Source organism: Anomaloglossus baeobatrachus, chromosome 6 (genome assembly GCF_048569485.1).
Source record: "Anomaloglossus baeobatrachus isolate aAnoBae1 chromosome 6, aAnoBae1.hap1, whole genome shotgun sequence".
Taxonomy (NCBI): domain Eukaryota; kingdom Metazoa; phylum Chordata; class Amphibia; order Anura; family Aromobatidae; genus Anomaloglossus; species Anomaloglossus baeobatrachus.
In genome coordinates, this window is record NC_134358.1 from 153344540 (window position 1) to 153371510 (window position 26971).

Below are 26971 nucleotides of genomic sequence, written 5' to 3' on the forward strand. Positions count from 1 at the left end.
ACTTTATGATTCCCTATAAACCCCAATACATTATGACCAGCGCAACCCTCAAAAAAGTATAGTCACCTATGCAGTATGATCCCTCACAAAATGATGACTTCACCAGTATGATCACATCATCTCAACTCAGTGTGATGGGCCCCATAAATTCCTTTCACCCCCCCACTCTTCATAAGTGAATTACAAGAAACCTAACGCTACTTACCTCGCCCTCGTTCCCTGTGGTGTGCTGTTCTAGTCATTGCTCTGTGCACGGAGTCTCTATAGCAGGCGCAATCTAATAAAGTTTTGGCGCCTGCTGCGCTGAGACACTGTTGCACAGACTGGTGCATGACTGAGCTGATGGCTCCCTCCTCCATCTTGAGGACGCAAATACTGGTGAAATTGAGACGCCGTGCGTTCTTTCAGCCATCTTGCAGTCTTATCCGCAGGCCATATAGGAACAGCCAAAGGGTTGAATATGTACTAGACTTTCATGTCCTATTGACATAGTAGGAAAAAGACATCCAAATATTAATGTCACATAGCAAAATGACTATTATAAACATCATGAAATTCTGCATTGCTATGGTCTAGAACCTATAAAGTCTAATACCTTTTTGTTTTTAGTGCTGTTTTTTTTATCCTCGGATGCTCCCTGAATATTTTGTACAATACATAGAGATTCTCTATATTTTTTTTCTTCACTAGTTAACCTGAAATCATGTATGCATCCCAATGATGTTATGGATGGAACAGACGATCCTGATTTTGTTGTTGAACATGTGGATTCCGATTACGCCATATATGCTCTCAACCGTATTACGATGTCCAATCGTTCCCGGTCATTTGAAATTAGTCTGAAAAATGACGTATCGTCTAAGAAGATTACTATTAAGCTTGTAACTGAATCAAAGGTAAATCCATTAATTTAAGCAATTTAAATTTGTGTCTAGTCTGAACATCCAGTGTAAATTGTTACAGCATTTTTAATCCCTGTTCTTAAAAATATTGCGCTTCACTGGGGATCCAGATACAAAACATCGGGGAACAACCTCTCTGGTCTCTGGTCTGGTAGAAGAGTTTCCACCAGATACTTCCAAGATTTAGCATCTTGCCTCCACTTGGAATAATAAGTTTCTTTTATTATATTGGACACAAACAGATCTTTAGAAAAAAAACAAACAAATTTCTAAAGTTTGTTTATGATATGTAAATGACATTTGCAGTCCCTCAACCTATACTCCAAGTTGCTTCTGCTTTCCACAGACAGAGGACTGGCCTGTATCACAGTACACTCACTCTGAGTCCATTTTAATAGCCACAATTGATAGGTCCGTGATATAGAACTGCTTCGGCGGTGTATCCTGGTTGACATGGCTTCACACTGCCGAGTCTCTTTGTATCCCATGTGATGCAACGTAATTCTGGCCTCCGTCTCCTGATAGTTTCTCCCTGTCAGCTGTTACCAGCAGGAGGCAGGGCAGCAAAGGGAAGATGCATCTCCTCCATAACAGTAGAACTTCAGCACACCGCGCTTGTAGATAGAAGAAATGGGCAGCATGAGCCAGGGTAGTTTTGTTGCTCTGCAACTAATAATTGTATGTACTCACCCACTATATTAACTTTCTTATGTAACACAGAAAAGATATCTTCAGCTGTAGGGGTACATAGAGGATGTCGGGGCAAGGTCGGGAATGAAGAGTAAAAGCTGTCAGGAAAGATCTGATGGGTAGTATACAGGGAATCTGTTGCCTACAGAGAGTTGGGCTGGGTGGGGGGTAACTACTTGTACGGCCATTATCGGTACGGTCAGACAGCGCCTAACTACATGCCACTGAAACTTTACCCACTGCGATGGCCATACCTTATATTAAAAGAAGAAAAAATGCCAAGGTGTTGATTTTCACAGCATACAGACTTGATATAATCTAACCTGTTTGTCATCGAAGAATTTTTGGCCCATTACCATGAAATGCTGGGAGTGTAGTGCTAAAAATATATTGCAGAGCAAGCCCTGCAGAAGATCTAGATATCCCTTGTGGGTAACCTTTTTTTAGTTGACATTCTTTTCAAAAGTGCCATGCTTATTCTCACACACACACACACACACACACACACACACACACACACACACACACACACACACACACACACACACACACACACACACACTCAGTATGATGGTGTTTTCTGTGGCATATTTCACATTTATAAATGTGACTTATAGATCATTGGGTTCAGATTCCTTGTTGAAGTACATAATTTGTGATGTAAAGATTGGCACTAAAATATATGGCACAATGATGAAGGGGTTTTCCACTTTTAGAGAAGTAGACCCTCAATGACTCCGATAGTGTAAACTAGCCAAGATCGTTTTCTGCAATTCCTATTACGACATTGGCGCCCCATCACTGCTCCAGTGTCTGTGTGTATGGCTGCAGCGGTCATGTCAGCGGTCTACGTGAAGTCACCATTGCTAGTGCTAAAGTAATGGAGGCAGTTTACTATTGGCAGCTCTTATTTAATAACTTAATATTACTGGAACCATTGGGGGTCAATTTTCTAAAATTGGAAAACCCCATTGATGCTGAAATCTTTTTTTGGGGAAAGGGGAGTAGAACATTTCATATTTATATATGAAACCTCTCTAAATGGACTTGCACAACAACTTACTTTATGCTTCAGTAATTCAGGTACATAAAAAAATGGGACGTACCATGTAAAAGTCTGCAATTTCCTTTTTATTAGACTTTCCATTTGTGTTTTTAAATACAAATTTTTTTTTTTTTTGTTAAGGTTGAAAAAACAAGACATGCCAGAGAACTACTAAAGCGTACAAAAAGAAGATGGCGCCCTATGCCCTTTTCAGTCCATGAGAACTACAGAGGAAAATATCCTGCCCGCGTTGAACAGGTACCGTATAGCAGAAAGCTACTTCTATATAGACGTTGTGCACATGTAAAGCTTTGCAGGTCGGCGCTAGTGTTATAAACCCAAGTCGACACCTGCCGTGTAGGATGGATTCAAACATCCGAGTTTAGGCTCTGAGATTCTAAATCGGCCGCAGATCTTCTCACCTGTACTCCAATAACCTCTAAGGCTATATGAGGTTTTTGACCTCCGTCCGAAAATCATGGTCTGTTCTTGGATATCTGAATTCAGATGTGAAAGTGTTTGCATGGCACTCTAATGACGATGGAATGCAACTGCATGCACAAAAGTTACCTATATACATATAATACCCGAATCACAACCTTTCTATAAGCAAAAGTGGGGATGCCACACAAAATCCATGTTTTCGGGCTGCCCTATGCTGTCTGCACCTGTACAGAGAGTCAGTCGCATAATTTAGGATTGTAGAAGCCTAACCAGTGCTGATGGGGCATCTTAATTACCTATTCCTGTTCAAATTCTGGCTTATATAGGGATTGATTCCAATGCAGGGGAGAGGGAGATATTACATTTATACGTATTCATGGGATTTTGGTTTATGTAGTTACTGTTGAACGGAACCTGTCATTAGATTCATGCTGCCCGACCCGTAGCCATCATGGATCAGAGTCTGGCTGTGCGATTACGCTCGTGTTATTCTGAGACATTGTAGCATTTCAGAGATGCCTACTTTGCCATCTTGACAGTCTTCTCGTTGCCGCAGTCCAGACACCAATCAACTGAAGCTGACTGGGGACCAGGCTGAACGAGTCAAGTCTCACACTATGTTCCCTGGTCAGGATTCAGACTACGTTTACTCTGAAATGCTGCTGTGTTTCAGAGTAGAACATACCTGGATGCATTAGCGCAGCCAGACTGATTTATGCTGCCCGTATTTTGAATGTAGTGACCATTTCCATTTATACCAATGCGCGTTGTTCATTGTACATACTCTAAAGCAGGGGTCTCAAACACGCGGCCCGCGGGCCGCATGCGGCCCTTCAGGTGGCTTCTTGCGGCCCGCTGGCCCGTGGACCCGGCAAAGATGGCGACCGGTGCAGGGGCCGCAGCTGCCAGCTATCTATTTCAGTTTCCAGTTTTGCCTTTGCCGGGCACAGTAAAGTTCTCGCTGCAGAACACAATAACAGCCGCCTGCCAATCAGAGGCAAGCACCTGCTCCATATGACCTCAGATGCTTACCTGTGATTGGCCAGTGGCTGTTGTGCAGTGAGAACTGCTCTGCACGCGCCGGCAGAAAGTTCAGCAGTGACAGGCAGGAGCTGTGATCATTATCGGGTCCACATGTCTGCGTGCTGCTGAGCCGACGGAGGATAGGTGAGCAGAATGTGTGTGTGTGTGTGTGTGTGTTTCTGCTGCTGGCTGAGGCTGCACAGGGAGTGTGTGTGTGTGTGTTAGCTGAGGCTGCACAGGGGGTGTGTGTGTGTGTTTCTGCTGCTGGCTGAGGCTGCACAGGGAGTGTGTGTGTGTTTCTGCTGCTGGCTGAGGCTGCACAGGGAGTGTGTATGTGTGTTAGCTGAGGCTGCACAGGGTGTGTGTGTGTGTGTGTTTCTGCTGCTGGCTGAGGCTGCACAGGGTGTGTGTGTGTGTTTCTGCTGCTGGCTGAGGCTGCACAGGGAGTGTGTATGTGTTTCTGCTGCTGGCTGAGGCTGCACAGGGAGTGTGTGTCGGCTGAGGCTGCACAGGGAGTGTGTATGTGTGTTAGCTGAGGCTGCACAGGGTGTGTGTGTGTGTGTTTCTGCTGCTGGCTGAGGCTGCACAGGGTGTGTGTGTGTGTTTCTGCTGCTGGCTGAGGCTGCACAGGGAGTGTGTATGTGTTTCTGCTGCTGGCTGAGGCTGCACAGGGAGTGTGTGTCGGCTGAGGCTGCACAGGGTGTGTGTGTGTGTGTGTGTGTGTGTGTTTACTACAAGAAGACATGCATGGGGCACATTAATACAAGAAAGGGACCTGCATGAAGCACATTACTATAGGAAGGGGACCTGCATATGGGGCACATTACCACAAGAAGGGGACCTGCATGGGGCACATTATTATAAGAAGGGGACCTGCATGGGGCACATTGCTACAAGGGGGCAAGGATGCGCACATTTTTACAGAATGGGGAACAGGATGGGGCACATTACTACAAGATGTTGGCCAAAATTACTATGCGGTGCTTATTGTAAATAAAACTGTATTACTTACAAAAAAAATGTGTGCGTTATTTATATATATATATATATATATATATATATATATATATATATATATATATATATATATATATATATATATATATATATATATATATATATATATATATATATATATAAAATTACCACTGCCGTACCACTACCAATGTCACTTTGTCCTGAAAAGAATGTGGCCCCTCAAATTATTTTTTTTCTGTGTGCGGCCCATACACCCAGCTGAGTTTGAGACCCCTGCTCTAAAGGGTACTTTACATGCTGCGACATCGCTAGCGATCTCGTTAGCGATGTGAAATTCTAGATCGCAAGTGCGATCTTTCGAGATCGGACATGCGTAAAATGACCTATGTGCGATCTCGAATTTCACATCGCTAACGAGATCGCTAGCGATGTTGCAGCATGTAAAGTAGCCTTTAGGCTATGTGCCCACAGGAGCTTGCTTCTGCGGATTTTGCCGCTGAAAACCTGCAGATTTATCTGGATTTTCCAGATAAATCCGCAGGTTTCAGCAAGTACAGACACTCCCCATGTTACCCTATGGGACATGTGGAATGTCTGTGTCCACGCTGCGGAATGTGCGGCTGCGGAATATGTTGCGGATGTCCCGCAGCTGCACATAACTGCATGTCAATTATTCCTGCGGAATTACCTGCGGAAATCTGCCTTGGTCCCATACTTACCTGCCTTGATAGCAGACACCCGTCACTTTCTTCCGGTGCACAGGAGCGCGGTGGAGCCAGGAGCAAGGAGGAGGGCGGGGTCTGCGCTAGCTTCGGTCATGTGATAGCCAAAGCTAGTTCAGGCCCACCCACCTTCTCCTGCACACTGCAGACGCTGGAAAGTGAAGTGCTGCGTGATGGAGGTAAGTATGAACTCCCCCAATTACTCAGCACTTGTTCTGGATTGAGGATGCAGTGTTGAAGCCATGGTACTGTATCCTCAATGCAGAATGCCCGCAGCATATCCGCTGGACATTCCGCAATAAAACCGCAGCATTAAAACAGACAAAGTTGTGCTGCGGTTTTCTGGGAGCTCCTGCGGATATAACCGCAGGACACTTTCCCCGTGAGCACATAGCCTAAGGGCGCGGTCCCGCAACCATATGACTCGTCTGAGGATCTCATTGCAATGTTCAGACTGGCCGGCGGCTCTCCTGACCCTAGTGTGTCAGTGTGTATATCTAGCAGCCGTCAATCTTGGCTCAGGAGAGCCATCGGGCAGTCCGAGCATTGCGATACAGCCGTGTGGACAGCACATCTAAGGATGAACAACCTGCACCAGGTCTTACGCTGAGGTTTGACAACACTAGGTGTTGTTCCTTTATGTCCACCGCTCCCTACCTAAGTTTTCAAACACCATCACGTGTTTTTTTTTTTTTTTTTTGTTTTTAATTCTTTTATTTATTTTAAACTAGGCATGTTTTCCCAATCTATTAGACTGCCAAATATGCATCATTTGATATTTTCCTTTTCAGGACAACATGCTTATTTTGTTTAAATTTAAAAAAAAAAATTTTTTCTCTTTTTTTCCTTCTGCAGATTCAATCCGACACTCAATTAGACTACGTAATCTTCTACTCGATCACAGGACAGGGTGTAGATCAGCATCCCGTTGGATTGTTTCAGATTAATCCTACCACCGGTGAGATATACATCACTGGACCAGTTGATCGTGAAGAATTTCCTTTCTTCCAGGTATATATTTTATTTTTTTTCCCATTTTACTTAATTTGATTTGAGTGCATATCTATTTGCCTTCTGTAGCCATAAATATTAAACTGAGGAATTAAAGATAAGGCTTTCGCTCACAACAAGTACTTTATAATTTGCTTTTTTTAATTACTTTATTCTCTTACAGTAGTAAATAAGCTTTGAGCCTTAGATGCTAATTGTCTTGCTAAGGAAAATATTAAAATTTGAGTCCTCAGTGGTTGATCCTTTATACAGATCTAGGGCTTATTAGCATTTGCCTTTTTCTATATTGTTTTCAAGTATTCTTTGTATTTTGCTTGTAGCTTATGGCTTATGCAAAAACAATAGATGGCTATGCACCTGAATCTCCCCTCGACTTGCCAATCATAGTGGAAGACGACAATGATAATGCACCGATTTTTACAGAAGAGCTATTTTGTGCGGAAATTCTAGAGCATAGCAAAGCTGGTAAGTCAAAAGCAGCAATGTTATTTCCTGGCACATTGATGCATTCCCATGCTCTTGGATACGACTATTAGATGGTGGCATATATAATACTATGTAATCTTGTAATTTGAGAGATGAAATTTCTGTATGTATATGAGGCATTTGCGCACATACAGAAGAAATCCTTATCTATATCTTCAGTCCTCTGATAAGTGGCATTTACATAATATCAGCAATGTTATGTGAGGTGTTTTCCCAGAATAAAAGATCTCAAATGACATTGCTGGTAATTGTCTGTGATATACGTAAATGTCACGTGTCAGAAATAACTGACTGACAATAGATGCGGGCATTTTATATACAGGGCTGTTCACTATGGCTTTGAATCTGCATTTTGGAGATGTGAGAAGGTTTTCACCCATTAGGGTTCACTTGAGCACTTTAAGCACCATAGACATTTTGATGTAGGCTTTAGAGGGGTATTCCCATCTCCAAGATCTTATCCCAATATGTAGTAGGTGTAGTAATAATATTAACAAAGACCTCCAATTAGAAATGTAGTATAGTTATCCTAATGTCTCTTACCTCATGTGCAGGGCATTGCAGCTTAGGTATCCATAGTTATAATTACTAGCAACTAACTGTCACTGTATGAGTGGTCGTAACCATGAATACTTAAGCTGCAATGCCCTGCACATGAGGTAAGAGACATGGCTATATCAGGAGAACTATACTACATTTCTACTTGGAGGCTTTTGCCAATTTTATTATTATTATTACTACACCTACTGCATATTGAGAGAAGATATTGGCAATGATACTACCCCTTTAAGCTTATAGTCGCAAGTCTAACAGCTGTTACTTCTGACATTCTGTTATGGCATTTTTCAGGATGTGTTTTTTGGATTCGCAGACATCCTCTCTTTTGAAGGGAATGGGTCATCAGAAAATAACTAACAAATTGTATAAATCCCGTTTTTTATGTCAGAGGGAACCTGACGGTGGATATGTGCTTCCCAATCCCCAGGCAGCGTGCATCAGACACTCTGTATTTAAAAGCTGGCTGAGGACCAAGCCACACTGGTGACTAGTCAAATGGGCAGGTCCTCAGCGGCTCTCCCCCTCCCACTGCCAATGACTGACAGGTCTCCCCTATGCACTCATACAGAGACCCGTCACACAGGTGGGGTAAGACGCCGCCAGAGACCTGCCTTTTTGACTTGTCACTCATGCGGCCTGATCTCCGGCTGGCATTTAAAGAATGTTTTAGAGTCATATATATATATATATATATATATATATATATATATAATATATATATATATATATTAATATAATTCGTATGTGTATATGTAAAATGTGTGTATGTATATTGACCTTGGATTGGGTAACGTATCAATGTCAGGTTTCCTTTACCCTTTATTATACAAGAGGTCATTTTCTGATGATACACTATCTTCTGAAACAAAATTTCCTTCAAAAATAAATAGCTACAACACATGCATTGTCATTTATTCAGTATAGGACTTTTTTAGTCATTTTATGTTAAGGTTTATAGTTATTTGTTTGCTCGTGCATTTTGTATTAATGTTTCTCTTTTTTTCCTCTATAGGGAGTGTTGTGGGGAGGGTAAATGCTACAGACAAAGATCTCCAAGGCACAAGGCACACCCTCCTGAGATATGTTATAATTCAACAAATTCCTCCGTCGCCTATCATGTTCAACATACATCCAGAATACGGCATAATCACTACAGCGTCAAACAGGCTCGACCGAGAGGTATTAGTTTCTTCTGACACAGGAGTCCTTAGTTTAGACATTGGAATATACAGCGAGAGTGCGGCTGATCATATAGATTGTTAGTTACCACTGAGCTGCCAGCTACGGACTTCAGAAGTGTTGCCTTCAGAACGCCTGTCATTGTATCAACTGCGTTTTCTGGAGAATAATATTACAAGAATGCTAGGAAAAGATCCAAACTTTCACACAATGACCCTTTTCTGTCTGGATTTGCAGGGGAAATACCAAATCTTATCCGCACTCTCCAATAAAATCTGTAGTGTAAATTAACCTGCGAATTGTAAATTGGCACCAAGTCAAATCAGGCTTCAGATTTGTAGAGCTTTTCACTCTTTTCAAGGCATTGGATGAAATCTGCTTTAAAATCAACAACAAATCTGCTGGCAAATTGTGGATTTGGTCACAGATTTTGATGCAGAACTGTAGCAAAATCTACAATAGAAAGGTACTTGTGTGAACAGACTGTACCGCATGTGTCTCCCTTAGGAGTTTGTTGGGAAATATAAAGGTCTGGGTATTAAATTTCAGAATGGAGTATCCATGTAACTGTATGATTCCTAGATTAACTGTCCTTTCTGACCACTGCAGCCAATCACAGGATGCAGCGTTCGAATAGCTGGTTGAACTGTGACTTCTCCACTTCCTTCCTGTAACATTTCGCTCAATCATTTCTTTTAAATGTTTCCCAAGAAAATGAATTATTTCTTATACAAAAAAGTCAAATTAATTTAGAAATTCCTTGTTTGTAGCAGAATAATAGTTGTTAAGACACAGTGATTCCATATTTACCGTCTGTGCACTTTTTGCTTATGTTCAAGACTCAAGACCACTACACCCTTATACTTGAAGTCCGTGACATGGGAGGCGGAATCGGTTGTTTATCTTCCACTGGAACAATGTCAATAACGGTCTTGGATATCAATGATAGTCCTCCGACTTTCGTTAAGCAATCAGTAAGTGTTTCCATTTTATGCAGAATGATTATCGGGCCAGTAGAATTAAGCTACAGAATGGGATATTCCTAAGTCCTGCCAATTGTCCATACATCATCTTCTAGCTTTTTGCCCTTTATTCCACCTTTACTAATGTTCCTGTCATTCTGCCCATCAGTACCAAGTAGAAGTAAATGAAAACGAGAGTGGAATGGTCATCCTGAGAATCCCCGTGGTGGACAATGACCTGGTTAACACGTCCAACTGGAGAGCGGTGTATTCCATCACCCAAGGAAACGGCTTGGGTCATTTTAATATTAGTACTGATCCAAAAACGAATGATGGATTGCTCAGTGTTATGAAGGTAAACATAGTCAATATTTTTTAATGTACTATTGCTTCTTCTTTTACATCTTTGCTGCATACAAATAAAGGACAGTATGATAGTTTCCTCTAAGCTAAACGTAGGAAATCTCTTGGAAGTATATAGAATTTCTCCGTGCAACTCTCAGCCATTTGTTGTGGATTGTACTGATTGTAGTAGAATGAGGTGGCGCTGCAGTACCAGAGTCGGCCATTAGACTCGTGTGGAGCTGTTTCTGTGATAAAATTGTAAACTCTCACTACCACTTTAAGTTTTAGCATAAGGATGGGAAACAGTTGGGCTTCATTTATAAAAAATTAGCAGCAAAAATTAGACACGGAATGGCCAACCTAGTTTTTTATTATATAACGAGAGAGGTTGGCCATTTTGTGGTCAATTCTTTACAAACATACATTATTTTTTTTTTTCTTAAGTGATTTTCTCATGTTAAATGGGTAAAATTCCAAAATGGTTTTAGAACAAGTAATTTTCAATCTACCTTGTTAAAGGGAATCTGTCATCAGATTTTTGCTACCTCATCTGAGAGAAGCATAATGTAGACAGAGACCCTGATTCCAGCGATGTCACTTACTGAGCTGTTCGCTGTGATTTTGATTAAATCAATGTTTTCTCTGCTGCAGATCTAGCATGAATATGCTGGACTATTTTGCAGCTCGCCAAGTACACCTCTTATGATAAAATCACTGATGATCCAAGTGTAGATTATCAAAACTACGCTAAGCAGCCCAGTAAGTGACACACTGCTGAAATCAGGATCTCTGCCCCTATGTTATGCTGCTCTTAGATTAGGTGGCAAAAACTTGCTGACAGATTCCCTTTAAGAATGGAGGACGTCTTAATTCTAAAGTGTACTGCTCAGCTCATTGTGTAGGTCACCAGCCACTACTGCAGTCTATCAGAGTTGGCCATTTTCCTAAGCAAGGAGCGCTTGATGGCCAATTCTTATGAGTTTTCAATCTCTGATCTCTGGCTGCCTGCACATGGTCAGCCTACGAGCCTCATAGGCAAAGCTGCCTCTGCTTGTAGCATGGGAGAACACAAAGTTCAGGCTAGCTCTTGTATGAGCTTTTAGTCATGAGGAGCACATCTCCTTTGGCAAGCAGGTAGCTGGAAATAAGATGAGAAAACCGATCAATGCCTTTTTACCTGATTTATCTTCATATGAAGATCAAGGGTGTTGGGTACAATCCTGAGCTAAATAACATGGAGGGCAGCACAGTGGCTCAGTGGTTAGCACTGCAGCCTTACAGCATTAGGGTCCTGGGTTCAAATCCCACCAAGGACGACATCTGTAAGGAGTTTATGCTCTCCCCGTGTTTGTGTGGGTTTCCTCTGGGTTCTCCGGTTTCCTACCCAATGACCTACAGATAGGGAACTTAGTGTGTGCTCCAATGGGGACAGTGTTCCTGATGTATGTAATGTCCAGTGGAATTAAGAGCGCTGTATAAGTCAGTAAAATAAAAATACAGGGTGGTCCAAAAGTAGGTGGACAGTATGTGTAATAGGGTTATCAAACGTGGTGTAAAGGGAAACTTACTCAGTTGCCCTTATCAAACCAATCAGATCCCACCTTTCATTTTCCAAAGAGTCTGTGAAGAATGAAAAGTGGAATCTGATTGGTTGCTAAGGGCAACTGAGTCAGTTTCACTTTCCACCATGTTTAATAAAACACATACTGTCCACCTACTTTTCGACCACCCTGTATATGGAGTATGTGTGAGAAATGCATGGCAAGAGCCTGTCATCTACTTATCTCATTCTTAGTTATTGCTGAGTAGCGAATTCCAGCGTGGACAACTGTCAAATTACTTTTCTTCTGTCTTTAGGCAATAAACTATGAGGAAACCACACAATTTGTCTTACAAGTGGCAGTTGCTAATGAATTGAGTCTTGTGACACAGTCTGGGACAAAAACCAGTGGTGTAAACACTATTCCAGTTACGGTGATTGTAAAGGACGTGGACGAAGGTCCGGAGTGCACCCCTACAATTAAAGATGTCCGTGTCAAAGAAAATCAGACAGCCGGCATTGTTGTTACTGATTTCCCAGCCGTTGACCCTGAAACTAAAAGCAGTTCTGGGATACGGTGAGTGACTGTTTATTTCGTGCATTTATCCACTTCTAAAGGGACTGTGCAGTATTGGCAAATCATGGCTGCTTCCAGCACGGCACCATTCCCACAGTGGGTTGTGTGTACTATCACCTCTCTGCTCCATTGTGGGGCGTAGGGTTGTTTTGCAATATCATAGCAAAATGTGTCCATAGTTTCTGCATGAAAGCAGCCATGTTTTTTTTTAATCATAGGCGCCTCCTTCAGATCTTTTGCTTCATATACACATTTTTACATTTTTGTTTTTTTTTCTTTGTACTAATAAATATTTCACTACAGGTACAAGATTTTAACAGATCGTTTGTCCTTGGTTAATGTCGATGCAAATACGGGCCAGATAACAACAGCAAAGGTTTTGGACTACGAGTCTAAAGATATTCCAACTCATCAATACAATGTAACAATCTTGGCAACTGATCAAAGTAAGGTTTTCTCCACTTTCATGAGCAATACTTGTTTTTTTTTATGCTGTTTTATTTTTACCTGCATTTTGAGCCTAGAGATGCATAATGGCAATGCTTTGCACAAGGATGGATTTTATGTATACAAGTCATCTCAACCGGTTGCAGCTTATTTCACGTTTTTGTGATTCTTGGGTATATCACCTTCTATATAGTACCCACTGGCATGGAGAATAATGGGCGTTTCACTCAATGCAGTGCATAGTTTGTGGTTTGGTTGGGGTGGGGAAGGGATGCAGGGGTGGCACGGTGGCTCAGTGGTTAGCACTAAAGTCTGGGTTCCTGCGTTCAAAGCCCACCAAGGACAACATCTGCAAGAAGTTTGTATGTTCTTCCCGTGTTTGCGTGAGTTTTCTCCGGTTTCTTCCCTCACTCCAAAAACATACTGATATACTGATAGGGAATTTAGATTGTGAGCCCCAATGGGGACAGTGTTGCCAATGTATGTAAAGCACTAAGGAATTAATAGCGCTATATAAATGAATACATTATTAATATCATTACTAGCACTTCACAATGTCAGCAAAGACTTGCTCAATGAGTGATTAATGAAGTTAGCTTGTGTATCCAGAAATGTTATATGTTAAAGAGAACCTGACATCTGCTGCCCAATCCGTGTGTGGCATGAATCAGGAACTCCATACACGCGACTCCATTACTGCCGTTCCCACCTCTCACACCGGAGAATCCTCACAGTGCGTGTGATGCGAGAATCCATAAGTCTACACTCAGTGACAGTCACTGCAGACTTGTGGATTTAGACTGAAATTCCCCTTTAAGGCTAGGGCTATATGGCAATACTGAACCCACAATATTAAATTGTGACATAGTGATGCTTAAAGGGGACCAAACATCAGGATTTTCATGTATAAGGTGCAGCCAGTGCAGTACTGGCACTGAGGCACAGTGTGTACATACCATCAGGGGGCAGCTCGGGTGTTTAGGCTGTGAAAGCCAACTTTATAAAGTTTGAAAAATCAAGCACTTTTTGATTTGACGTGTGCACCTCTCTCCTAATGTCCGGGCGGGTTATGCACGTGTATCCCCGCCGCCTGTTCCTCCCTCCCTCTGATTGTATTCAGATTTCTCTCTTCAGAAACATGGCGCCGGAGTTGGCACCTGCGCTTATCTCTGGCGCCATGCTTCTGAAGCCCGCAGTAGCTAGTATTACCTGCAGCTACGATATCGTGCCGCCCCAGGACACCGTGCCAGCACAGCAGCCGCCTAGGACACCAGGACGCTACAGGAAAAAGCAGACCGCAGCCTGCCAGCGACATCGGGGGTCAGGTGAGGTAAGTTCACAATGGACTCACATGACCCCATGACGGCAGTGCTGCGCGACCCGGTCCCGGTGTCCTAGGCGGCTGCTGTGCTGGCACGGTGTCCTGGGGCGGCACGATGTCGTAGCTGCAGGTAATACTAGCTACTGCGGGCTTCAGAAATATGGCGCCGGAGATGAACGCTATGCGCAGGTGCCAACTCCGGCGCCATGTTTCTGAAGAGAGAAATCTGAATACAACCAGAGAGAGGGAGGAACAGGCGGCGGTGGGGCGGGGATACACGTGCATAACCCGCCCGGACATTAGGAGAGAGGTGGACATGTCAATCAAAAAATGCTTGATTTTTCAAACTTTAGTCAGTGAAATCCAACTTTATAAACACCCGAGCTGCCCACTAATGGTATGTACACACTGTGCCTGATAGTGCCAGCACTGCACTGGCTGCACCTTTTATACACGAAAATCCTGATGTTTGGTTCCCTTTAATAGGAAATCATTCCATGCAATCTTTATTCTGTTTTGGGTTTTTTTGTTCTGTCAGTGGTTGCATTCAGCTGCGTCTTGCTTGTGGATTGTCTGTAAATGGCAATCACCGCTATAATGTAGACTCTGAACATCACTTGCGACGTGTCTGAGAATTGCTGGTCGGACACGTGTAAATCCATCACTGCGCTAGGGTGTTCATTGAAATGTGTTTGATGCAACCTCAATATTCCATGATTGCATCTCTGTGACCATCACATGAGCAATAACAGGGTTTTGTCGTTTTTGATTTTTGTTTTTTTTACCTAAAGAAATACATTTTTCTATTGAGTGACAGCAAGCAGAGAGCTTAAAAACTGCTAGGAATCTTGACTAGAAAATTGTATAGCTTTTCAGTATTGAACATATTTCATTTTTACATTAGGGGCTTAAACTACTGTGGTCAATATGTCAAATAGGATTGCAACTTAATCCTACTTTCCCCCCCCCCCCCCCCCCCTTACAACTAGGTGGAAAATCTGGTACCTGCACATTAGTGATGACAATTGAAGATGTGAATGACAACTTCCCAGTAGTACCAAGAAGTGAATATACCATTTGCCAACTTGGCAGAACCTATACAATTGTTGAAGCGACTGATGATGACGACAGTGTGCACCATAGCAGTCCCTACATTTTTGCCTTGGATACCAGCAAAGATGCATCTATTGCTAACAACTGGCAAATTACTAATCTGGACGGTATGTACAATGACACTGGATGTGTATTATGCAGTTGGTGATGAGCGAGTATTTCTATGTTTGAGTGCTCGGTATTTGAAACGAGCAGGTCAGAAGCTTGGACAGGCTCAACTCGTGTACCAAGCATAAAGGAAGTCAATGGGAAACTCCTAAAATCTTCCAAAAAAATACTAGCGTTCCCCCTTGACTTCAGTTATGCTCTGTACTCAAGTCATGGCTGTCCGAGCGTCCGACCTTCTCGTTTTGAGTATCGAGCACCCAAACATGATAGCACTCGCTCATCACTATTGATTTGTGTTTATGGAGAAAACAAAAAGTTAATGTCCGATATCTAGAACCTCTTTATTATTCAGTTTTTTTCTTAATGTTTTCCAAATTCGTTTTGGTTTGCCAATTTCACAGTTGGTGTTCTATACAAATGTATCCATTCTATGCTAAGTTTATTACTGGTAACGCTGAATTATTCCACTTGGTTTGTAAGACTTTATTTTATTGAGCCAAAAGCTCCACTTCTGCCTATTCCATAAACTTCTGGTAAATTACAGTTGACCTTATTCATTTATCTCTTTTCTGTAGGAAATTCTGCACGTATTGAAGAAAAGGGCAACCTGCCACTTGGAAGTTATTTGGTTTCGGTGATAATATATGATAAGCAGGGTTATGGCGTTACGCAGGACATTATTATTCGGAAGTGCGATTGCTTTAATAGTCTCGCTTGTACCGACCGAGCAACTGATAAAAATGCTTCTCTGGGAGGTCTGGCTATTCTCATCATGGTCCTGTCTGCGCTGCTGTTTGCCTTACTTCTTTGTAAGTTCATTTTTATTTGTGTTCTTGTTTATTCAGTTGAACATTTAAGTCATTTCATAAAGTAAAAAAACAAACAACTTTTAAGCATGATTGTCGTTTTAATTTTATAAATAGTACACATGAAAATGATCCACTTTCTAATATATGTTATCAGACAACGTTTGCTTCTTTATCTTCCTGGACTGCTTTTCATCCTCAAAATTCTCAATTTCTGGGTAAAACCTGTATTGAGTCACCGTTTCTGTGTTCTACAGGTTTGTTAACGGCCTGCCTGTGCGGCTCCGGAGCAGGTATATCCAAAGCGGGCTTTCCGGATGATGGACCACAACAAAATCTACTTATTAACAATACTGAAGCCCCTGGGGCAGATGTCATGGTGAGTGCCCTCTTTATTTCTATGTCCACAAGACCTGTTTCGTGCAGGGCGAGATGTAGCTTTGAATACCATCATTCATTTTACCATATATTATGTAAGGAAAAAAAATATTTAAATATTAAAAATTCTAATTGGGGTAGAATGGTTTCATTTTTATGATGGTTATTTTGTGGTACAATTAACCTGTTAACTTTGTTTTATGGGTTAGTACGATTGTAGTGATGACAATTTTTATTTTTTTTTGTGGGTGACCTTTATCTTAAGGTCCATACAACTTTCTAGTTTCTTTACTTGTTCAATGCTTTTCTCCGAATTGACGTTCATCGAATGCGATCAATTCAGACACCTATTGCCATACCAAAACATGTTGGTGCTTTTATAAAAAAAAAATAATTCTTTAATTAGTCCCACTAATTTGAGCTTGTGATCGCTTTATATAATTGACATCCTCCTCCTATGGCATACTTGGGAGCTTTTCATGGACCTCAGACTGTCATGACCACACCACCGCACTCCACCATCACTTAGCGTGAGTGTGTGGCATTGGCGATGGAGTGAACACATTCTCTACTTTAAACTGCTTAACTGCTGCTATCAAGATTGGCAACAGCATCTAGGGGGTTTTGTGATCAGAGCTATTTCTGAATTCTGCAGTTCCTTTGGTGTCGGTTGTATGACATACCCTCACTGTATGGAGTGGTCTGCAGCAGATGTCTCCAAGAGATTAAAGAGGATCTCACTTTTCTGCCTAACAAAAATTTTAGATACTTAAATGGAACCTGTCGCCACTTTTTTGGACTATAAGCTGCGGCCACCACCACCGGGCTCTTATATACAGCATTCTAATATGCTGTATATAAGAGCCCTGGCCACTGTGACAACATAAAAAACACTTTCTTTGTCGCTCTATTGGGAGACCCAGACAATTGGGTGTATAGGCTATGCCTCCGGAGGCCGCACAAAGTATTACACTCAAAAGTGTTAAGCCCCTCCCCTTCTGCCTATACACCCCCCGTGCTCCCACGGGCTCCTCAGTTTTTTGCTTTGTGCGAAGGAGGTCAGACACGCACGCACAGCTCCACAGATTGGTCAGCAGCAGCTGCTGACCATGTCGGATGGAAGAAAAGTGGGCCCATATAGGGCCCCCAGCATGCTCCCTTCTCACCCCACTCTTGTCGGTGGTGTTGTAAGGTTGAGGTATCCATTGCGGGTACGGAGGCTGGAGCCCACATGCTGTTTTCCTTCCCCATCCCCCTCAGGGTTCTGGTGGAAGTGGGATCCTATCGGTCTCCAGGCACTGAGACCGTGCTTCATCCACAACTCCTGTGGAGCCTGCTGGATAGGAGCCGGGTATCGTTCAGGGACATGGCCCTGCTACTTGGAGGTACTCTGTATCCCGGTGGGGACCGCGCACAGCAACACTCCAGCTTTTCTGGGTGTGCTAGTGCACCGGGGACCGCGGCGCTGACCGGGTTAATATGTGCCATTACACACTCAGCGTTGCTGAGTGTGTTTATGTATAGGGACTGCCGCACTGACCGCCGCTGCCATGGAAACGCTGCGGCGCGGCTGGGACTTGTAGTGCGCCGGGGACTTCCACGCGGCCGCGCTTTTACGGCGGCCGCGTTTATTACTAGAGTCCCCGGCTTTTTGCGGCCTAGTTCCTTTCCTCCCACCCCCAGCCCTGACAGGCAGGGGAAGGGCGGGACGCTGCTCAGAACGAGCAGCACTGAGGGCTGGAGCATGCTTTGCATACTCCACTCCCCTCACTGTGCACAGTGCAGGCACCAGTTCCCTCTCTTTCTGGGTCACGCCCACGGTTCCCTCCTCTCCTCAGGACGCATTCCTGTCAGCTCCTCGGACGCTGCAGAGGGGGACAAAGTCTGGGAGACCCAGGCAAGGACTCTGGTGGCCTCACAACCGCTTTAAGCGGGTGGTAAGCAGCACCTGTGGTGCTAGCCCCATTGTGCAGTAGTGTAACATTATATGTTTATTTTACACTGTATAGTGCACAGTTGATTTCTGGCTATATACCCTATTGTGTTACTCAGGGAAGATAATAGCATGGCGCCCACGAAAGGCAGGGGTGCCAAAACACAGGCTTATTATGTTGCCTGCGCCGCATGTACGACCCCGCTACCGACAGGTTCCACTGACCCTCATTGTGTGCACTGTTCGGCCCCTGTGGCACTTGCTCAGCCAGATCCTCTGCTAGGGGGGGCCCAGGGGGAGCCACCTGCTAACACTGTTCAGGTGACAGGGACGGAGTTTGCAAAACTCTCTGAGACTATGGCTAAGATACTAGAAGCCTTGCAGTCCAGGCCGGTATCTCAGCACAGGGACTCTGTTGAATCTTTGTTCCCTGGCCCACCTCAGCTGGACCAACAATGTCCTCCCGGGGTATCTCATGGATCCCAAGCTGAGGGTTCTGACACAGACCCCAGCCCCAGACCGACTAAGCGAGCTCGCTTAGATTTTCCCTCGACATCATCATATTGTGCAGGGTCTCAGAGGGGGGAATCTCTGGTTGATGATGCGGAGACAGCTGATCAGGATTCTGATCCTGAGGCCGCTCTCAATCTTGATACTCCGGACGGGGACGCCATAGTGAACGACCTTATTGCGTCCATCAATCGTATGTTGGATATTTCTCCCTCAGCTCCTCCGGTGGAGGAGTCAGCTTCCCAGCAGGAGAAATTCCGTTTCAGGTTTCCCAAGCGTACACCGAGTATGTTTCTGGACCACTCTGATTTCAGAGAGGCAGTCCAGAATCACCATGCTTGTCCAGATAAGCGTTTTTCTAAGCGCCTTAAGGATACACGTTATCCCTTTCCCCCTGACGTGGTCAAAAGTTGGGCTCAGTGTCCCAAAGTGGATCCTCCAATCTCCAGACTGGCAGCTAGATCCATACTTGCAGTGGAAGATGGGGCTTCACTCAAAGATGCCACTGACAGGCAGATGGAGCTCTGGTTGAAATCCATCTATGAAGCTATCGGCGCTTCTTTTGCCCCAGCATTCGCAGCCGTATGGGCGCTACAAGCTATCTCAGTAGGTCAAGCGCAAATTGACGCAGCCACACGCACGTCCGCGCCACAGGTGGCGTCCATAACCACTCAGACGTCGGCATTTGCGTCTTACGCTATTAATGCTGTCCTGGACTCTGCGAGCCGTACGGCGGTTGCAGCCGCCAATTCGGTGGTACTCCGCAGGGCCTTGTGGCTACGGGAATGGAAGGCAGATTCTGTTTCCAAAAAGCGCTTAACCAGTTTGCCAATTTCTGGCGACCGATTGTTTGGCGAGCGTTTGGATGAAATCATCAAACAATCCAAGAGAAAGAATACATCCTTACCCCAGCCCAAACCGAACATACCCCAACAGAGGAAGGGGCAGTCGAGGTTTCGGTCCTTTCGGGGCGCGGGCAGGTCCCAATTCTCCTCGTCCAAAAGGCCTCAGAAAGATCAAAGGAACTCTGATGCATGGCGGTCTAAGTCACGTCCTAAAAAGACCACCGGAGGTGCCGCTACCAAAGCGGCTTCCTCATGACTTTCGGCATCCTCACTCCGCATCCTCGGTCGGTGGCAGGCTCTCCCGCTTTTGCGACACCTGGCTGCCACGGGTAAAAGACCGTTGGGTGAGAGACATTCTGTCTCACGGTTACAAGATAGAGTTCACCTCTCGTCCCCCGACTCGATTCTTCAGGTCATCCCCGCCTCCCGAGCGAGCCGAGGCTCTTCTGCAGGCGCTGGGCATTCTGAAGGCAGAAGGAGTGGTGGTCCCTGTTCCTCTTCAGCAACAGGGCCACGGTTTTTACTCCAACTTGTTTGTGGTCCCAAAGAAGGACGGGTCTTTCCGACCTGTCCTGGACCTGAAACTTCTCAACAAACACGTAAAGACCAGGCGGTTCCGGATGGAATCCCTCCGCTCCGTCATCGCCTCAATGTCCCAGGGAGATTTCCTTGCATCGATCGATATCAAAGATGCTTATCTCCACGTACCGATTCCTCCAGAGCACCAGCGCTTCTTGCGCTTCGCCATAGGAAACGAACACCTGCAGTTCGTGGCACTGCCGTTCGGCCTGGCAACAGCCCCACGGGTGTTCACCAAGGTTATGGCTACTGTAGTAGCGGTCCTCCACTCTCAGGGTCACTCGGTGATCCCGTACTTGGACGATCTGTTGATCAAGGCACCCTCTCTAGAGGCATGCCAACACAGCCTCGACGCTACCCTGGAGACTCTCCAGAGTTTCGGGTGGATCATCAATTTTCCAAAGTCAAATCTGACACCGGCCCAATCGCTGACATACCTTGGCATGGAGTTTCATACCCTCTCAGCGATAGTGAAGCTTCCGCTGATCAAGCAGCGGTCACTACAGACAGGGGTACAATCTCTCCTTCAAGGTCGGTCACACACCTTGAGGCGCCTCATGCACTTCCTGGGGAAGATGGTGGCAGTAATGGAGGCAGTTCCTTTCGCGCAGTTTCACCTGCGTCCTCTTCAATGGGACATCCTACGCAAATGGGACAGGAAGCCGACGTCCCTCGACAGGAACGTCTCCCTCTCGCAGGCGACCAAAGCTTCCCTTCGGTGGTGGCTTCTTCCCACTTCATTATCGAAAGGGAAATCCTTCCTACCCCCATCCTGGGAGGTGGTCACGACGGACGCGAGTCTGTCAGGGTGGGGAGCGTTTTTTCTCCACCACAGGGCTCAGGGTACGTGGACCCAGCAAGAGTCCTCGCTTCAGATCAATGTTCTGGAAATACGGGCAGTGTATCTTGCCCTGAAAGCGTTCCAGCAGTGGCTGGAAGGCAAGCAGATCAGAATTCAGTCGGACAATTCCACAGCGGTGGCATACATCAACCACCAAGGCGGCACACGCAGTCGGCAAGCCTTCCAGGAAGTCCGGCGGATTTTGATGTGGGTGGAAGCCACGGCCTCCACCATCTCTGCAGTTCACATTCCAGGCGTGGAAAACTGGGAAGCAGATTATCTCAGTCGCCAGGGCATGGACGCAGGGGAATGGTCCCTTCACCCGGACGTATTTCAGGAGATCTGTTGCCGCTGGGGGGTGCCGGACGTCGACCTCATGGCGTCCCGGCACAACAACAAGGTACCGGCGTTCATGGCACGGTCTCAAGATCCCAGAGCTCTGGCGGCAGACGCCTTAGTTCAGGATTGGTCGCAGTTTCAGCTCCCTTATGTGTTTCCTCCGCTGGCACTGTTGCCCAGAGTGTTACGCAAGATCAGGGCCGACTGCCGCCGCGTCATCCTCGTCGCTCCAGACTGGCCGAGGCGGTCGTGGTACCCGGATCTGTGGCATCTCACGGTCGGCCAACCGTGGGCACTACCAGACCGACCAGACTTGCTATCTCAAGGGCCGTTTTTCCATCTGAATTCTGCGGCCCTCAACCTGACTGTGTGGCCATTGAGTCCTGGATCCTAGCGTCTTCAGGGTTATCTCAAGACGTCATTGCCACTATGAGACAAGCTAGGAAACCAACGTCCGCCAAGATCTACCACAGGACGTGGAAAATTTTCCTGTCGTGGTGCTCTGCTCAGGGTATTTCTCCCTGGCCTTTTGCCTTGCCCACTTTTCTGTCCTTCCTTCAATCTGGACTGGAAAAGGGTTTGTCGCTCGGCTCCCTTAAGGGACAAGTCTCAGCGCTCTCTGTGTTTTTCCAGAAGCGCCTAGCCAGACTTCCACAGGTACGCACGTCCCTGCAGGGGGTTTGTCACATCGTCCCTCCTTACAAGCGGCCGTTAGAACCCTGGGATCTGAACAGGGTGCTGATGGTTCTTCAGAAACCACCATTCGAGCCAATGAGGGATATTTCTCTCTCACGCCTTTCGCAGAAAGTGGTTTTTCTAGTAGCAGTCACTTCACTTCGGAGAGTGTCTGAGCTAGCAGCGCTGTCATGCAAAGCCCCTTTCCTGGTGTTTCACCAGGACAAGGTGGTTCTGCGTCCGGTTCCGGAATTTCTCCCTAAGGTGGTATCCCCCTTTCATCTCAATCAGGATATCTCCTTACCTTCTTTTTGTCCTCATCCAGTTCACCAATGTGAAAAGGATTTGCACTTGTTAGATCTGGTGAGAGCACTCAGACTCTACATTTCTCGTACGGCGCCCCTGCGCCGCTCGGATGCACTCTTTGTCTTTGTCGCTGGCCAGCGTAAAGGGTCACAGGCTTCCAAATCAACCCTGGCTCGGTGGATCAAGGAGCCAATTATCGAAGCTTACCGTTCGGCTGGGCTTCCGGTTCCCTCAGGGCTGAAGGCCCATTCTACCAGAGCCGTGGGCGCGTCCTGGGCTTTGAGGCACCAGGCTACGGCTCAGCAGGTGTGTCAGGCGGCTACCTGGTCGAGCCTGCACACTTTCACGAAGCACTATCAGGTGCATACCTATGCTTCGGCGGATGCCAGCCTAGGTAGACGAGTCCTTCAGGCGGCGGTTGCCCACCTGTAGGAAGAGGCCGTTTTACGGCTCTCTTACGAGGTATTATTTTACCCACCCAGGGACTGCTTTTGGACGTCCCAATTGTCTGGGTCTCCCAATAGAGCGACAAAGAAGAAGGATATTTTGTTTACTTACCGTAAATTCCTTTTCTTCTAGCTCTAATTGGGAGACCCAGCACCCGCCCCTGTTTTTTTGTGTACACATGTTGTTCATGTTGAATGGTTTCAGTTCTCCGATATTCCTTCGGATTGAAGTTACTTTAAACCAGTTTATAATTCTTTTTCCTCCTTCTTGCTTTTGCACCAAAACTGAGGAGCCCGTGGGAGCACGGGGGGTGTATAGGCAGAAGGGGAGGGGCTTAACACTTTTGAGTGTAATACTTTGTGCGGCCTCCGGAGGCATAGCCTATACACCCAATTGTCTGGGTCTCCCAATTAGAGCTAGAAGAAAAGGAATTTACGGTAAGTAAACAAAATTCCCTTCTTTATAATACTTGCCTAACATTCGCGCTGCTGTGCATGAGGGCCTAATGGGCTGTGCATGAGGGCCTAATGGGCATCTTCGTTGTCCAGTGCCGGAGCAGCCTCTTTTGGCCATCTTTGGTCTCCTTCTTCTCTAGCCGCGGTGCATGCCGGGTCCGACGTCATCCACACTCGCCGGTATTCCGGTCCTGAGCAGACGCACTTTGATTTGCCCTGAGCAGGGCAGATCAAAGTATTGTAGTGCGCCTGCGCTGGACCCGCGAGTGTGTATGACGTAGCCGCGTCATGCACACAGGCTTCACAAAGAAGCCGAAGATGGCTGAAAGGGGAGGCGCCCGCACCGGACAACGGAGACGCCCATTAGGCCCTCATCCACCGCAGAGCGACCGTTAGCTAAGTATTATAAAGTGTTTTTTATGTTGTCACAGCGGCCTGGTTTCTTATATACAGCATGTTAGAATGCTGTATATAAGAGCCCCGGTGGTGGTGGCCGCAGCTTATAGTCCAAAAAAGTGGTGACAGGTTCCTTTTTTAAAGCTCTATTTATAATTTATTACTTTCTAAACTAGATTATACTTGCGAATTAAGTGGTTTGTTTTTTTTCTCTTACAGGAAAGCAATTTCAAAGTCCCTGTGATCATGTCAAATCCCGATACTGTCGGAAATGCTCCACCTAGTTCATATGAAGGTGGACAAAATATGACACAAACGGTACATCACTCAATGCAGAACATCAAGCATACAACAAATCTGCATTCAGACTCCACTGGTGGTAGACTGACTTACCAGTCTCTGAGAGATGGACATGGCATGATGGATGGAAGCAGACACAACTATGGAGAATGGCACAGTTTTGTGAACACTCATCTTGGAGATGTAAGTATTTCTCATACAATGCTTTCTTGATGATGGGCTTCTATTATTTTAAAGGTCTGTAGCTAATTATAATGAATTACTATAGAGCAGTGGGTATGTTTTTTGATAGGATGTTTGGCCAACTATTATATGCATAATAGCCACTCCAGCATTTTTTTTTTCTTTTGTCGCTCCATTGGGAGACCCAGACAATTGGGTGTATAGCTACTGCCTCCGGAGGCCACACAAAGTATTACACTTTAAAAAGTGTAACCCCTCCCCTCTGCCTATACACCCTCCCGTGCATCACGGGCCCATCAGTTTTTATGCTTTGTGTTGAAGGAGACTGACATTCACACAATGCTCCACATTTTAGTCAGCAGCAGCTGCTGATTATATCGGATGGAAGAAAAGAGGGCCCCTAACAGGGCCCCCGGCATGCTCCCTTCTCACCCCACTGAGTCGGCGGTGCTGTTAAGGTTGAGGTACACATTGCGGGTACACAGGCTGGAGCCACATGCCGTTTTCCTTCCCCATCCCTTAGGGGCTCTGGGTGAAGTGGGATCCTAACCGGTCATCCAGCCACTGGGACCGGGCTCCCTCCGCAGCCCCTGGGGGAATCTGCCGGACAGGAGACTGAGTATCGTCAGGGACATGGCCCTGCATCTACAGGTACTCTGTGTCCCCTTTGGGACGGTGCATGAAGCACCTTGGCCTCAGACGCTGCAGCGACTGCGGTGTGGTTTTTTTTTTTGACCGGGACTACCGCGCCGACCGTGCCTGTTTGCCGGCCGCGGTTTTTACTTTAGTCCCCGGCTTTTGCGGCCTAGTGTATTAAACTCCCGCCCCTGGGCCTGCCAGTCAGGGGGAAGGGCGGGACGGTCGGTATGACGCCGACTGTGAGGGCTGGAGCACACTTCGCTGTCCTCCTCCCCCCTCACTGTTCACTATGGGGCGCAGATTCCCGCACTTTTGTGGTTCCGCCCTCGGCTCCCTCCTCCCCTCGGAACGCCGGCAGCCATTGTAATATGGGTCTCAGTATGATTCTGCCGGTGGAGAATCTCAGAATGTGCTCTGCAGCTCTGGGAGAGGGGGTCCTAACCGGTCGCCATGCACTGGGACCGGGCTCCATCCGCAGCCCCTGGGGGATTCTGACGGCCAGGAGACTGGACATCATCAGGGACAGAGCCCTGCATCCATAAGGTACTCTGTGTCCCCTTTGGGGCCGCTGCATGCAGCACCTGGGTTACAAACGCCGCAGCGGTTGCTGTGTGGTTTGTGACACCGGGACTACCGCGCCGACCGCGCCTGTTTGCCGGCCGCGTTTTTAACTTTAGTCCCCGGCTCTTGCGGCCTAGTACCATATACTCCCGTTCCCGGGCCTGCCAGTCAGGGGTAACGACGGGACGGCCGACTGGACGTCGGCAGTGAGGGCTGGAGCATACTTGGTATCCTCCTCCCCCCTCACTGTGCACTGTGGGGCACCAGTTTCCCAATCGGGTGCTGGCCCCCCTTGGGTGCCGAAGTGTATATATATATGTATATATATATATATATGTATGTATATATATGTATGTATGTATGTATGTATGTATATATAATTTATTATATATATATTTATTATATGATTTCACTGTTCGGCAGCACTATTTGCTTTTGGCTATATACCCTCGCTGATTACTAAGAGGGGACAACAGCAGGTCGTCCGCAAACAGTAAGGGTGCCAAGGCACAGGCTTTCTTTGCAACCTGTACCTCTTGTGCGGCTATATTGCCGGCAGGTTCCACCTATCATTGCAAATGCTTGGCCCCTGGGGCACTCACTCAGCCGGAGCCTCCGGCACTGGTGGGACCCTCGGCTCAGGTGGTACCACCGGTTTCCACTGCACAGATGGCAGGGACAGAGTTTACACGTTTGACTGAGCAACTCTCTGAGTCGCTTTCACATTCCATGGCTCAGTCTATGAACAGAGGGGCTGCTAAGATACTGGAAGCTTTGCAGTCCAGACCGGTAACACAGGGCCAGGGCGCTGTGAGTTCATCGCTCCCAGGCCCCTCTGGGTCGGTACAACAAGGGGCTCCTGGGGTAACACCCAGATCCCACGGTGAGAACTCCGACACGGACCGCGGCCTCAGACAGGCTAACCGGGCTCGCTGGGAACCTTCCACGACTTCATCACGCTGTTCGGGGTCTCAGCTTGAGGACTCTCGGGAGAATGAAGCGGAGGTCGCAGCTCAGGGCTCTGAACCTGACGTTGCTCTCAATCTGGATACACCTGAAGGGGACGCCATAGTAAATGACCTTATAGCGTCCATCAACCAGGTGCTAGACCTCTCTTCCCCATCTTCTCCTATGGAGGAGTCGGCTTCACAGCGGGAGAAACACCAGTTAGGTTTCCCAAATGTACACGGAGTGCGTTTTTTCGATCACTCTAACTCCAGAGAGGCTGTCCAGAAGCACAGAACTTTCCGGACAAGCGCTTACTAAGTGCCTTAATGACACACGTTACCCTTTCCCCCCCTGACGTAGTTAAGGGTTGGGCTCCGTG

The 26971-nt window shown here is 46.2% G+C and overlaps 1 protein-coding gene across 2 annotated transcripts in view; it reads left to right on the top strand.

Moving 5' to 3' along the window:
- The window catches only part of LOC142317222 (desmocollin-2-like), a 50792-nt gene that overhangs the window by 16161 nt on the left and 7660 nt on the right, over positions 1-26971 (top strand). For both annotated transcript variants that reach the window (XM_075353327.1, XM_075353328.1), the window contains exons 3-15: positions 691-896; positions 2779-2895; positions 6660-6815; positions 7136-7280; positions 8872-9038; positions 9878-10012; positions 10170-10355; positions 12203-12462; positions 12766-12908; positions 15220-15450; positions 16027-16260; positions 16515-16636; positions 24181-24444. In XM_075353327.1, the coding sequence (XP_075209442.1) occupies positions 691-896; positions 2779-2895; positions 6660-6815; positions 7136-7280; positions 8872-9038; positions 9878-10012; positions 10170-10355; positions 12203-12462; positions 12766-12908; positions 15220-15450; positions 16027-16260; positions 16515-16636; positions 24181-24444 (2366 nt within the window). The remainder of the gene's footprint in view (positions 1-690; positions 897-2778; positions 2896-6659; positions 6816-7135; positions 7281-8871; positions 9039-9877; positions 10013-10169; positions 10356-12202; positions 12463-12765; positions 12909-15219; positions 15451-16026; positions 16261-16514; positions 16637-24180; positions 24445-26971) is intronic.